Source organism: Phoxinus phoxinus, assembly GCF_949152265.1.
Source record: "Phoxinus phoxinus genome assembly, chromosome: 5".
NCBI lineage: Eukaryota > Metazoa > Chordata > Actinopteri > Cypriniformes > Leuciscidae > Phoxinus > Phoxinus phoxinus.
The window spans coordinates 18,740,815-18,754,258 of record NC_136880.1 but is presented as its reverse complement, the minus strand read 5'-3'; the positions used below and the strand labels follow the sequence as shown (position 1 = coordinate 18,754,258).

Genomic DNA, 13,444 nt, shown 5'->3' with positions numbered 1-13,444 from the left:
ACTCACTCACTCTCTCACTGAACACTCACTCACTCACTCACTCACTCACTGACTCACTCACTCACTCACTGAACACTCACTCACTCACTCACTGAACACTCACTCACTCACTCACTCACTGAACACTCACTCACTCACTCACTCACTCACTGACTCACTCACTCACTCACTGAACACTCACTCACTCACTCACTCACTCACTGACTCACTCACTCACTCACTGAACACTCACTCACTCACTCACTCACTCACTCACTCACTCACTCACTGAACACTCACTCACTGAACACTCACTCACTCACTGAACACTCACTCACTCACTGAACACTCACTCACTCACTGAACACTCACTCACTCACTCACTCACTCACTGAACACTCACTCACTCACTGAACACTCACTCACTCACTCACTCACTCACTCACTCACTCACTGAACACTCACTCACTCACTGAACACTCACTCACTGAACTCTCTCTCTCTCACACACACACACACACACACACACACACACACACACACACACACACACACACACACACACACACACACACACACACACACACACACACACACACACACACACACACACACTCACTGAACACTCACTCACTGAACACTCACTCATTGAACTCTCTCTCTCTCTCTCTCTCTCTCACACACACACACACACACACACTCACTCACTCATAAATATATTTATTTATTGATCCATATTGTACCACATTTAAATGCATTTAATAGGTTTCCCCTCACAAGAAAAACTTGATGTTTTATGTTGTTGAAGTTTAACCATATTTTATCATTTCTGTAAAATTGTGTAATTGAATAAATTCCGTAAAACTATCCAAACACACAGATACTCCATAGTGCATGAACTCGAAATTTAAAAACGAACAAAAGCCTCATTATGAGAAAGCGCCTGCCATGAGTGAAGTGAATCAAATCATTCCTCATATCGGACATAGACAAAAATATATAAATAAATAACATGTATCAGATAGAAGCAACACAAAAAAAAGCTGGGAAAAGATTGTTTAGCCTTACCCTATGGTACTATAGGTCAAAACAACAGGAAAAGAAATGATGCAATACTGAGAAACAAGCACGTTCAGTGAGCACTTTGTGTGAATGCATCCCGTCTGAGCATCACTGCAGTAGATTGGAGTTACGAGGCTTTCAACAGTGGATAATTAGAGGTGTATTACACTGCACAGACCTCACAACGCAAGGCAGGAAATCAATTATCATCAGACCCAGGTGAAATATCATTTTGAGCCAGGGCTCCCGTTCTCCTGGCTCGATACTCTGACATTGGCACGGATGAACTGATCAGGAGTCTGAGCAGTGAGAGAATGCCTGGGCTCTCGGTTTATAGCTTGATGAAAATAGAATCATGATTACCTCTACAGAAGGAAAGAGCGGCTCAGTGCTGCCAAGGCTTGAGCCGTTGATGAGGACGGCTGAATAAAACACTGATTGATAAAAAATAATCTGGAAAACATACAACCATACTAGCCCATCCATCCAAAATGTCTTTATGGCTGTTATTGAAGACGCATAATGATTAATTAGCCGTTGTGTTTCGCCGGGTCTTTTAACACATATGAATTATCATAGTGGAAAAATGGTTGGAGGCTGTTTCAATTGCTCTTAATAGGGCAATTAACATTCTGATTGATATCTCGTGACATTGCAAGAGTTTTTAATGTTTCAGATGGAATTGACTTGCAACAAAGGAGGGTCAGAAGCAGGTTGGTTTTCAATTTTCGATATTATTTAAACTATGTCTGAGGCACGTCTTGTGTTTAATTAAAAAACAAACGTTTATTTAAATGGCCTTTCAGTAAAGGATTTTAAAATGGCGTCAGCGCGTGTCCACAGAGATGACCTGCAGGTTAATTACATTTAACAGGTGTAGGCCAGTGAAGGGACCAGATCATAATCAGAAACGAGCGAGACAACAAATTATTAAAAACACAGACAGATACGAAATAATGAATTATGTAAAGGTAACTATAGATAACCCCAGAAAATGCGCCCTGGATGTTTCAATAAAATAATAGCTGGGCTGTAATCATAATTTATGACAGACTTTCTACAATTTCATATTTTTTCTATAATAATATGATAAAATTAATATGATTTTCCATAATAATATAATACAATATAATGTTACACTTTATTTTAAGGTGATGTAGTTACATTGTACTTACACAAATAAGTACTGTGTAATATGAATTATCGGTAACCACATGTACTTACTATAGAGTTACGGTTAGGGTTTGGTTTAGGGTTAGTTACTTGTGATTATGCACAATTTAGTGTTACAGTTGTTACATAATTTATTAATCTTTGTTAATGTTAGTAAATAAAAATACAATTGTTCATTGATAATATTAACAGATGTAACTTTTGGTTTTAATAATGTATTAGTGAATGTTGAAATTATCTAAGACTAACAAATGTTTTAGGAGTATTTTTCATAACTGGAACCTTATTGTAAGTGTTACCTATTTTGTATAGTAATATAATTTTACTTAGTCATTGCATTAATTGTATATTATTATTATTATCATAAGTTTATAATGTGATTTATATGTGGTTTATAAAATATGTAGCTCAAAATTATGATATTTTATCACCTGCAAGTATTTTAACAGGCAGAATTGGAAGACGAGAGAGAGAGATTGTGGGAAATGAGGGAGTGTGAGAAGCCATTAATGAGAGACAGGGAGCGGAGAAATACTATTACGAAGAGCAAGGGAAAGGGAAGCTAGAGAAAGAGTCAATTTTCACAGCTTCTCAAAACTAGGGCAGTGAGATTCACAGCGGGGGTTTGTGAAGACACCTGATTGGCTGAGGTAAAGCAACCATGTTTAATAAGCAGAGCTCAAGCACCTCCTACCAAAAGTGTTGAAACCATATTCAATGAGCATGACACATGAGTATGAGCCCTGCCACTAACATCAATTCCCAAGAGTCCAGACAATTTATCAAGAAAACCTTGGGCGAGGATGTCAAGGACATATTTTTGCCGGATCTGCTTCTCCTTAAGAATACTTATTTGATACCACAGCCTATAGCATTCATTCGTTGTTTAAGCTATACACTGGCACGAAGAGTTTCTGGACATCTAAGCCACACTTAAATAATAAATGCATTAGATAAATAAAATTGCATCTACAAACAAATAATATTACATTATTTCTTAGAACTATCTTGACTTTTTTAATCGTTTTTGCATTTGAAGCCATTGCCTCCTCAAGTTCACACATGAGTAACACAGGTGTAGTTAACATCACATTAACTAACATGATCCACTAAGAGTTTTTTCATTCATTTTGAACAGCATCTACAGTGACTGTGTCTCAATCAGCTCCCTAGTGCAGAAGTCAGGGCACTGGTCAGGGAGACGGCCATTTTAAGGGCCTCAAACGTGAAATCCTGCCAGTGCACTGAAAACATTTCTCACAAAAAAGTCCCACAATGCACCCTGAAAACCAAAAGTGTGCTTTTTCTTTTAAATAAATGTCACTTGGTTTGATATACTGCTAAATAATGCAATGACTTTCATTTATTTTAAACGTAAATACAATATAAACAGCTAATTGACGTCTGACCAACTCAAAAAACTAGGGCAGCATGATTATGACAAAAATCACAATTGTTAGTACTTCCATTGATATTGTATTAACAATTAGCCTATTTAAATCAATAGAATTTATGATCAAAAATCTTTTGTTTTTATGTAGCTAGCTACACATTCAATCAAGACAATTCACATTAACACTTTTAGCAGCTTGACAAGCAAAACTGTGAATGCTGAATAAATTATGCAGAATGCGAGTGCACTAGAGTACTAAAATGGTCTCATCCCATAATAATTACTGAAGCTGTTGTTCACACAAATTCACACGACGGCTAAAGCTCTGCAGTTCAGAGAGAGTTCACTGCCTGAACCCTCACAAACACTCCTACAATAAATGCTGTCCACACTGCAGAATTAACTCTTATTTACACTGTCTGCGCCTTAAATAATGAGAAATTTGCAGTTCCCTTTCGAGGGAACTCGCGATGCGTCGATGACGCTTTGGGAACGCTTGCGTGATTACGTCTGAGCACGTATGTCAACTAGTCCAATGGAAAGAATGAGCGTCACGGGCGGGTGACGTCATGACCAGGAAGAGATATAAGCACATCCGGTGCGTTACTCGCGTTAGCTTTCGTGTCTCAGCAAAGCGCTCTATGTCAAAACTGTCTGTATTATTTACTGTTGTCTGTCACTTTATATATATATCATGGCGAAACAGCTATTCAAGTCTTGTGCTTCTCCCTGCCCTCGTTTTCTTACGGGTGGGGATACTCATGAGCTTTGTGTAGTTTGTTTGGGAGTGGAGCATGCTATGTCAGCCTTCGAGGGGGCTGACTGTTTGCATTGTGAGCGTCTCCCGCTCCGCATGCTCCGCTCTCGCTTGTCCACATTTGAGGATGATGGACAAGCTCGCGAACCTCAGGGCGCTGGACCCGCTGCTGCCGAGGCAGCACGGAGAAAGCACACCTGGGGTTCGCAAATGGATCTCTCGGCGGGGTTGGAGACGGGCTCTGCCTTATCTCCGCCTTTACCCGGGGGATCCATCGCTCGCTTGCCGGTGTCGGAAGCCCGCCCAGCGGCTTCTTCCGCCCGGGAAGCGAGCCCAATGCTTCAGTGCTCTAGTTCTGAGGAGGTAGAAGTACTGAGCATTGAACAAAGTGACACATTAAGCACACGTAGGGGGGAGGATTCGCCATCTATTTCCCCCGCATATGAGGAGTTAGTGGATGTTATATCTCGTGCTGTAGATAAATTGAATATTGACTGGCCAGCAGAGAAAAAAGATACTCGTCCTAAGAGCAAGTTAGACGAGCGATTTTTATCTTCAGATATATCATCTCCATCACGGGCCCTTCCATTTTTTCCTGATCTTCATAGTGAGCTAAGTAGATCATGGGATAAACCATATTCATCTCGTCTTTTTAGTCCCCATGTTAAAACATACTCTGAGATTAAGGGACTGAAGGAACATGGTTATGGGTCGATGCCCCCAGCGGAACAGACGCTTGCGAGCTATCTGTCTCCTGGATCAGCATCGTCCCTGAAGGCTCCCGTGTTGCCCAATAAGCCGTTAAAAACGACATCGAACTTAGTGGGCAAGGCATATACGGCAGCAGGTCAAGCTGGAGCCTGTCTGCACACGATGGCAGTGCTCCAAGCCTACCAGGCAGATCTGTTGGGGGATATTGATAAGAGTGAGGGGGTTAGTGCTGACGATATTCGAGAACTTCGTCGGGCTACAGATCTTTCTCTCAGGGCTACGAAGGAGACCGCTCGTGCTATTGGGCGGTCTATGGCAGCCCTCGTAGCTACTGAGAGACATCTTTGGTTGAATTTAGCCGATTTAAAAGATAAAGATCGTGCATTTCTGTTAGATGCCCCAATGTCTCCCTCTGGTCTTTTCGGTGACTCGGTGAACGCTGTGGTTGATAGGTTTCAAGAAACGAAGAAACAGTCAGAGGCTTTTAAAAAATTCCTCCCTCGCCGAGTCCATCCCCCTGGGGATGCTGGGCGTGAGCATCCCCAGCCAAGCTCCTCGCACCGTGTGCAACAAAAAGTGAGTGTTGCGTCTCGTGCTCCTCCTAATAAATCTTGGGGGCCGAGCCAACACTCTCAGCCGAAGTCGTCTAAGTCTAAGCCGGATCTGAGGACCGTTCTTATGGCGAAGAAGGCTTCGGCTCAAAAGAGGTCCTGACGCCACGGGCGTCAGACCGTTGAGGACAGCCCCACCCGGGGTGGAGCGGTGTTCACCTCATTATACGGTGCCCGTTCCACCTCGGGGTCCACAGGGGACCGTTCTGCCAACCCCGCCACCCTTGGTGCCTCGGGGCGCAGCGGTCTCCAGCGAGCTCTTGACTCAGTGTCAACTCGACATTGCGTCGGACTCGCTCCCTCTGAGGGGGGTTCAAAAACAGTCAGTTCGGTTGTTTCCTGCCAGTATGCTTCAGGTCACCGAAGTGGCTGTTCCAGTAATACCAGAGGCCAGTCTCGAGAGACTGGTACCCTTAGTAGATTTTCTGACAGAGTGGAAGAATCTGCCGAATATATCTCCTTGGGTCCTGCAGATAATAGAGAAAGGTTACAGAATCCAGTTTTGTTCTCCTCCACCTCGTTACAACGGGGTGTTACTCACGCTAGTACATCCCGAGCAGGCTCTGGTAATGGAGCAAGAAGTAGAGTCTCTGTTAGCGAAGGGAGCTATAGAGCAGGTGTACTCGCCCGACATAGAATCGGGGTTTTACAGCCGCTACTTTATCGTTCCAAAAAAGGATGGGGGGTTGCGTCCCATTTTAGATCTTCGTTTGTTGAATCGTGCAGTCATGAAACTCAAATTCAAGATGCTCACTCTCAAGCAGATCGTGACGCAAATCAGATCCGAGGACTGGTTCGTCACGATAGATTTAAAGGACGCTTACTCCCATGTCTCCATCCTCCCTCAACACAGGAAGTTCCTGAGGTTTTCTTTCAGGGGCAAAGAATACCAATATCGGGTGCTTCCATTCGGTCTAGCTCTATCACCCCGCACGTTCACGAAATGCGTAGATGCAGCTCTGGCCCCGCTCAGGTTGCAGGGCATACGCATTCTGAATTATATCGACGACTGGTTGATTCTGGCGGAATCGGAACAGTTAGCGGTTCGGCATCGAGATGTCGTTCTCGCTCACATGAAAAAATTGGGGTTGAGACTCAATACCAAGAAAAGTGTGCTGTCTCCATTACAGAGAACCACTTTCCTTGGTGTGGTATGGGATTCAGTCACGATGCGGGCCACACTATCGCCCGTTCGTGTAGCTGCTATCCTCGTAGCCACGAAAGGGTTGAAGCTAGGCCAGTCACGCACTGTGAAACAGTTCGAGAGACTGTTGGGTCTCTTGGCAGCGGCGTCCAATGTGATACCCTTTGGCCTGCTGTACATGAGACCCTTGCAGTGGTGGCTCAGAACCAGGGGGTTCTCCCCGAGGGGAAACCCACTTCGGATGATCAAGATCACACGGCGGTGCCTCCGTGCCTTGGTCATATGGAGGAAACACTGGTTCCTATCCCAGGGTCCGGTGCTGGGAGCTCTTTGCCATCGAGTTGCGATCTCGACAGATGCTTCCCTCACCGGCTGGGGAGCGGTAATGGAAGGCCGCTCAGCTCAGGGTCTGTGGAGGAGTCATCATCTCTCTTGGCACATAAATTGCCTGGAGATGATGGCTGTCTTCAATGCGTTGAAATATTTCCTTCCAGACCTGAGGGGCCATCATGTGCTCGTCCGTACAGACAATACATCGGTGGTCTCTTATGTAAATCGTCAGGGGGGTCTGCGTTCGCGTCCACTCTGCAAACTGGCGCACCAGATTCTCCTGTGGTCCCTGGGGAAGATACTCTCTCTGAGGGCAGTGTATATCCCTGGGTGCCAGAATATCGGAGCAGACATCCTGTCGAGGCAGGTGCTGAGGCCAGGGGATTGGAGACTCCACCCCGAGGCGGTGGAGCAGATATGGGAATTTTTCGGCCAAGCGGAAGTGGATCTGTTTGCGTCTCAGTACACGACGCACTGTCCACTATGGTTCTCCCTCACTCATCCAGCCCCTCTGGGGCTGGACGCTATGGTACAGGCGTGGCCGAGGCTACGTCTGTACGCCTTTCCCCCTGTTGTTCTGCTCCCAGGAGTTCTGGAGAGAGTCCGCCAGGACGGAATAAGTCTACTTCTGGTAGCACCACGCTGGCCGAGTCGGATTTGGTTTGCGGACCTTATTCGTCTCCTCGACGGCCCTCCCTTGGAGATTCCTATCAGGAGGGACCTTCTGTCTCAGGCAGGGGGCACAATATATCACCCCCGACCAGAGATTTGGAATTTATGGGTTTGGCCTCTGAGGGGGCCCAACTTATAGAGAGTGGTCTTTCAACTGAGGTTGTGGAGACCATTCTTAGCTCCAGAGCTCCAGCCACGAGGAAATTGTATGCACTTAAGTGGAAAGTTTTCACTTCTTGGTGTCACCAGCATCAGCGGGATCCAGTCAACTGTTCAGTTAACACAGTACTTGAATTTCTCCAGGATCGCTTTTCATCAGGTTTATGTCCATCTACCTTAAAGGTCTACGTGGCGGCCATTGCGGCTTTCCACGCCCCGGTGGGTAATACATCTTTGGGTCGAGACCCCCTGATTATTCGTTTCCTTCGTGGCACCTTGAGGCTGAGGCCTGCAACACGTACTAGGGTGCCGGCTTGGGATTTGGCAATAGTTTTGGAAGGCCTTTCAGGGGCTCCCTTCGAACCCCTTGAGTCGGTTTCAGAGAAATTTCTGACATTCAAGACCATCTTTCTTCTGGCTATTTCGTCCCTAAAAAGAGTCGGAGACCTTCAGGCCCTTTCGGTTTCTCCCACCTGTCTCGAGTTTGCTCCTGGGATGGTCAAGGCATTCCTTTACCCTAAACAGGGATATGTACCTAAGGTGCCAACCAATATTCCGAGGCCTATTGTACTGCAGGCGTTCTATCCTCCTCCGTTTGCCTCTTCGGACCAGGAAAAACTGAATCTCTTGTGCCCAGTGCGAGCACTGGACACTTATGTCCACAGGGCTGCCCCGTGGAGAAGATCAGATCAGTTATTTGTCTGCTTTGGATCACCTAAGAAGGGTCTTCCAGCTTCTAAACAGACAATTAGCAAGTGGATAGTCGAGGCTATTTCTCTTGCTTATGAGTCCTCTGGCCAGCCATGTCCTCTGGTGGTCAGAGCTCATTCGACTAGGAGTATGGCGGCCTCTAAAGCCTTATTATCGGGGGTTTCCCTTCAGGAGGTTTGTGATGCGGCAGGCTGGTCCTCACCGCTCACATTTGTGAGGTTTTATAGCCTGGAACTGGACGCTGCCCCAGGGTCCCAGGTGCTTTTATCTTAGTTTGCCGACAGTTTTGTCTGCTGGCATTTTGTAAGTACGGCGTATTGGGTATTCTCGTTCCCAAAGCGTCATCGACGCATCGCGAGTTCCCTCGAAAGGGAACGTCTCAGGTTACTATTGTAACCCTAGTTCCCTGAGAAGGGAACGAGACGATGCGTCGCCCTGCCATACTTCCTGCATCCCTGCGATCGACTTTGCTTCGACTCTTTCAAGCTAACGCGAGTAACGCACCGGATGTGCTTATATCTCTTCCTGGTCATGACGTCACCCGCCCGTGACGCTCATTCTTTCCATTGGACTAGTTGACATACGTGCTCAGACGTAATCACGCAAGCGTTCCCAAAGCGTCATCGACGCATCGTCTCGTTCCCTTCTCAGGGAACTAGGGTTACAATAGTAACCTGAGACGTTTTGTCACATCGCTTACTTGGTGTATATGCAGACAACGTTTAGCAAATTCAAAATACTCTCAAACTCCAGATGATTTTTTTCACTTTGGATATAAAGTGTGTGTGCGTTTGGGGGGGGGTTCACACTTATACTGTTTGTCGGTCAAAACAGACCGAAGACAATAAGCGTAACAGTTTTTTTAATGAAATGAATGTACTACATTATAGTTCAATAAAATTTGGAAGTAACAGGAAGTGGGCTAAACTGGGCAAATTAGCATGAGAGCGCAATTCCAAAAAAGCACCGATGGGAGTGGAAACTAAGTTCTGTGTGTGATCTACTGATGACGTGCAAATTAAAGAACAGATGCAGCCGGATCATTTCCATGATGACCAACACAATCTACCAAGTAGTGTCTGGTTTAAGACCTGCTTTTTTTGGGTGGTAAATAATGGCACAAACACCAGTAAATTGACTAGCGCAAACCGTAATAAATCACCTTGCATGATTCATTTAAATACTCCCATAAATATTGTGTCTGAAGGGAAACTCCAACAAATGCATATGCAATAACATCAGCCACAAAAATAACCCTGTCCACACCTTTTCACTGCGTGTCTTTAAGAAATCCTGACAGTGGTTTTTAACGCCAAAAGACGGTTTAAACAGTGCAAGCTGCTAGTAAATCTGACTGCAAATGGCTTAAAAACATACTAAACAGAGTTCCAAAAGGCCAAAAGTTTGATTAGTCAAAAGTGATGATTAGATTTAAAGTAAGTTTATGGTAAGGGGATGAAATTTTTTATTAGCTCAGTATAAAAACCATTGCGCCTATAGAGTGTCCCCGTAAACCATATAGGCTACAAGTGTGTGTGCGTGTGTGTTCACATAGCAAGTGCTATAAAATTCACCAAGTTTAAAAAAAAATCAAACAGAGCCAGAGGGTTAAAGTCCCCCTGTGGTAAAAATCCAGCTTTTAATGTTGTTTAGATGTCTATGTGGTGTTTTTAATATGCTTTAAGACAAGCCATATCCAAATTCATAAGTCAGCACCATTGCTGAGTATTTTCTCCTTAAAATTGCAGTGAACCAAAGACAGTCTCAAAAACGCGGTTTGAAATCGCTGGTGTTTCTGACGTCACAAACTACCTTGTAACCAATCAGGTCAACGTGTGACCATCAACGAGTGGATCTCTGAGCCAGTGTGAGTGAGTGGAGGCGGGGCTAATTTGCATATTCATAGAACCATGTATACTATATAAATGAGGCAAGGGTTGCATTGAAACGCAATGAATGCAAAGTTGCATTCAAGCTATTTTTAAGGCATGAATATTTTTTTTTCAAGGAAAAAAACATTTAAATATGTAATTTTGGTGATCAAAGATGAGTTTTAAGTGATACAATTATTTACTATAGGGGGACTTTAAACAAAACATACAGCACACACTTGTGGATCAGACTGTTTAAAACTCAAAGGACTGGTAGACTAACCTAAATGTCTCATTACATTCATGCGCACAACAGGCATGTCTCTGATTGGTTGAACCTCTGCAAAACACTTTGTAAATATAATAATTACACAACAGGCGCAGACCTAAATTAATTGCTATAATTGACTCTCAGTTGTAACTGTCTAGTACTACAATTTTCCAAACAACATGTAATTGTCCAGTTCTAGAGTTTCATTAAAAGAGAGAACATAGACTTAACGAGACAAAAGTGTGCTCGGAAAATAAATCTCTCTCTCCTGTCTGTGCCTTTCAGAGCCACGACTGAAGCAGATCCACAGCGATGGGGTGAACGTCCGTTCAAAGTATCACCTCAGCCTTGAACAAAACTCCCTGCGGAGAATCAAACACACAGTCCGAGAGAAAGAGAGCAGACTCACCTGCCGCACAGTCCGCTTCATCTTCGCCGTTTTCACAGTCTCTTTCCCCGTCACACCGCCAGGACAGCGACACGCACTTTCCTCCACAGTCAAACTTCTCTGGTGGACACGTCTGTTTGACTGCTGTGGAACAGAAGCAGATGTTTGAACAGGTTCACCTGAGACGTCAAATCACTCTGTTGATCTCACTGTGTTCCCTGGGTCTGTGCTGCTCCTCGCAGGGTGAGATGTGAGATTACAAATGTGATGAAAACACACAGGACACCTCTGAACTGAACTACTGAATGCAATTTTTTGAATGCAAGTATTTATTGAACTAGCTTTTTTTGCAGTAGTGTCACAGAATGCAGGGTTTCCATCATTGTAGCATCACAAACATCATGGTTTTAAAGGAACACTCTTTTTTTTCCCAACTCCCCTAGAGTTAAACAGTTGAGTTTTACCGTTTTCGAATCCATTCAGCCGATCTACGGGTCTGGCGGTAGCACTTTTAGCATAGCTTAGCATAGATCATTGAATCTGATTAGACCGTTAGCATCACTCTCAAAAAAATGACCAAAGAGTTTTGATATTTTTCCTATTTAAAACTTGACTCTTCTGTAGTTAAATTGTGTACTTAGACCGACAGAAAATGAAAAGTTGCGATTTTCTAGGCCAATATGACAAGGAACTATACTCTCATTCCTTGGGCCTGCTGCATGATATGGCAGCACAGTTCCTTGATTATTACGCAGGAATGAGAGTATAGTTCCTAACCATATCAGCCTACAGAATGCAGGGTTTCCATCATTGTAGCATCACAAACATCATGGTTTTAAAGCAACACTAAAGAACTCTTCGTTCACCCTACAGGTTGGAAGCGGAATTGTTCATTACCGCTGTCGTAAATAATCTAGCCTACCGCAGCCTACCGCCGTACGCACGCTCGCTGTTGATCCAGCGCCGGCTTTGGAATGAGCGATGTCCACAGACAAGGTAGAGTATATGCATGATTTTATGAAAGTATGATGTATTGCTACATCAAAAACGAAGAAAAACAAAATAATGACTAATGTAACGCTTGACGTAAAACAAGCCAAATTTGTAGTTCTCTTACGTAGAGTTCTCTCCTACTGCGTCGAATCGACGCTGCGGGAAAGATATTTCTTTGTCGAGATTGAAGCCCAAAAATTAATCCTTAATTTTGTAATATGTAAAACGCTTTTCTGTAGCATACAACCCTAGGCGGAGCAATACAGCTCGCCCATTGGCTGCTCCGCCAGAAAAGCACAGCCTATGCGAGGCCAGTGACGCTGACCAATGAGGGCGCTTCGCGCCCTTCTGCGTCATCTCCCGCCGAAACAGGCGTGGCCTAGGTCTATAAATACCAAGCATAGCTGCTTCCACTCCGATTTTCTTTACTTCACGAAGCTACACGCATCGTTGGACCGGATTCGAGCCACCACAGCCGTCTGACACAGCACCTCAGCAGGACGAGCCCTTACCTGAAGCCGCTGGTCATCGCCGCCTTCAGCCGCCGTTCCCTGCTGCGCTTCTCCGGCGTGGAATATCCTTTCAGTCTTTGTGTGTGTTTTGTGTGTGTGTTCGCCTACTGCGTCACACATTTTTTCCTCACAAAAGAGCACGAGTGTCTTTTTAAAGATGTCTCGCGTTTCCTGCGGCTCCTGCCGAGCCGCGCTCATCGACGGGGACCACCACGAACTATGTGTTTCCTGCTTGGGCGAGGAACATGCAGCTATCGCTCTCGGTGATGGCGGCTGCCATCACTGCGACATGATGCCAATCGCGACTCTGCGGACTCGCCTGGCATCTTTCGCTGAAGCTGCTCAACCGCCCCCTGTAGCGCCGCGCCGTAAGAAGCGCCGCGCTCAGCGGGTCCCGGAACCTCCCTCCACGAGGAGCTCGCCGCCGCCGCCGCCGCTAGCTCCTCTCAACGTTTCGCTCGAGTCGCTCACCGACGGACAACAGCCGCAGCACGCCGCTTTGTCCGTTATGGAGGACGACCAGCAAGCTGTATCTGAGGGGGATGACGACTGCTGTTCGCTTCTCGCTTCGGAGAGTGAGGGATGGGCGAGCTCTGTGGATCTCCCCTCCCCCGCCGTTCCGGAACGTCGAGGAGGGAAGATCAGCATCGAGACAGAGCTGATGCGTCTGCTCACACAGGCCGTGTCGAGCCTCGGCCTCGAGTGGT

The 13,444-nt window shown here is 45.4% G+C and overlaps 1 protein-coding gene across 3 annotated transcripts in view; it reads right to left on the bottom strand.

Annotated features, from left to right (window-relative positions):
* LOC306998290 (low-density lipoprotein receptor-related protein 8-like) overlaps positions 1-13,444 on the bottom strand; it is a 96,394-nt gene that overhangs the window by 42,099 nt on the left and 40,851 nt on the right. For all 3 annotated transcript variants that reach the window (XM_079612247.1, XM_079612248.1, XM_079612249.1), the window contains one exon: positions 11,254-11,376. In XM_079612247.1, the coding sequence (XP_079468373.1) occupies positions 11,254-11,376 (123 nt within the window). The remainder of the gene's footprint in view (positions 1-11,253; positions 11,377-13,444) is intronic.